Here is an 859-nt window from a genome sequence, read left to right as displayed (position 1 = left end):
AACCTTCCCAGGAAATGAAATTGAAAAAACTAGAAGAGCGTTTTTATCAGATGACTGGTGAAACCTGGAAGTTAAGCAACGGTCACAAACTTGGGGTCAGAAAATTCTCATTTTATATTGTGAATTCATTCATTCTTTTATTACTTGATATTTTGTATTTAAAAATTATGTTAAACTGTTAGTACCGTTAGAATTTTAGGAGTCTTTTTTTTATGATTGTACTTTAGTTTTTGTGTTGAGTAGTTAAGTGATTTTTAGTGCCTAAAGAACACCGAATTCATGATAAGCTCTAACATAAAGTAATCTGAAAAAATTGCTGAATAAATAAGATTGTATACCCATATGAGGGAATGAATCCACGTCTCTCCTTAATGTCTCCAACCTATAATAAACATATTACATTGTCTGACGTATATGTTCTATTTTCATAGATTTTTAAGGTGTAATCATTCGTATACCCTGTTCCCTTCACTGAAAGGAGAAAAGAATATCAATCAAGTGTTCCTCTTTTTTCATCCTGCTGAGAAACTTAGGGGTCAAAGATGCAGAGGGCTTACTCAACATTTCATCCATAAGCGGGAACCGCGCAAGAGGATAATGTTAATTTCTATAAGAGCTTAAGCTCAGGCCTTCTTGACCTAGAGAAATTATTTCATTATCTGCAAGTAAATAATGAACCACATATATAGAGGAGATAACTATTGTAAATAGAATAAAGTTCCTAAGAGAGTATTTCTTTAGGAATTTTCTGTTTTCTTTGACCAGAGCGGTGAAGATTTGGTGCTTGAAAATGCAAGTCTGGCATCTTTTGAAACTTCAAACAGAGAAGCAGCAAAGAGACGGAAGTTGCCTAATTCTG

General features: G+C 33.5%; 1 protein-coding gene across 1 annotated transcript in view; it reads left to right on the top strand.

Annotated features, from left to right (window-relative positions):
• Nucleotides 1–859, top strand: part of UBXN8 (UBX domain protein 8) — a 35,652-nt gene that overhangs the window by 25,016 nt on the left and 9,777 nt on the right. Inside the window, 1 exon segment of the mRNA XM_006903624.1 lies at nucleotides 1–95. Within this exon segment, the coding sequence (XP_006903686.1) occupies nucleotides 1–95 (95 nt within the window).

Source organism: Elephantulus edwardii, unplaced genomic scaffold (assembly GCF_000299155.1).
Source record: "Elephantulus edwardii isolate Elephantulus edwardi_28Jun2011 unplaced genomic scaffold, EleEdw1.0 scaffold00031, whole genome shotgun sequence".
Lineage (NCBI taxonomy): Eukaryota > Metazoa > Chordata > Mammalia > Macroscelidea > Macroscelididae > Elephantulus > Elephantulus edwardii.
The sequence above is the reverse complement of the archived record's forward strand: the minus strand, read 5'-3'. Positions and strand labels throughout refer to the sequence as shown.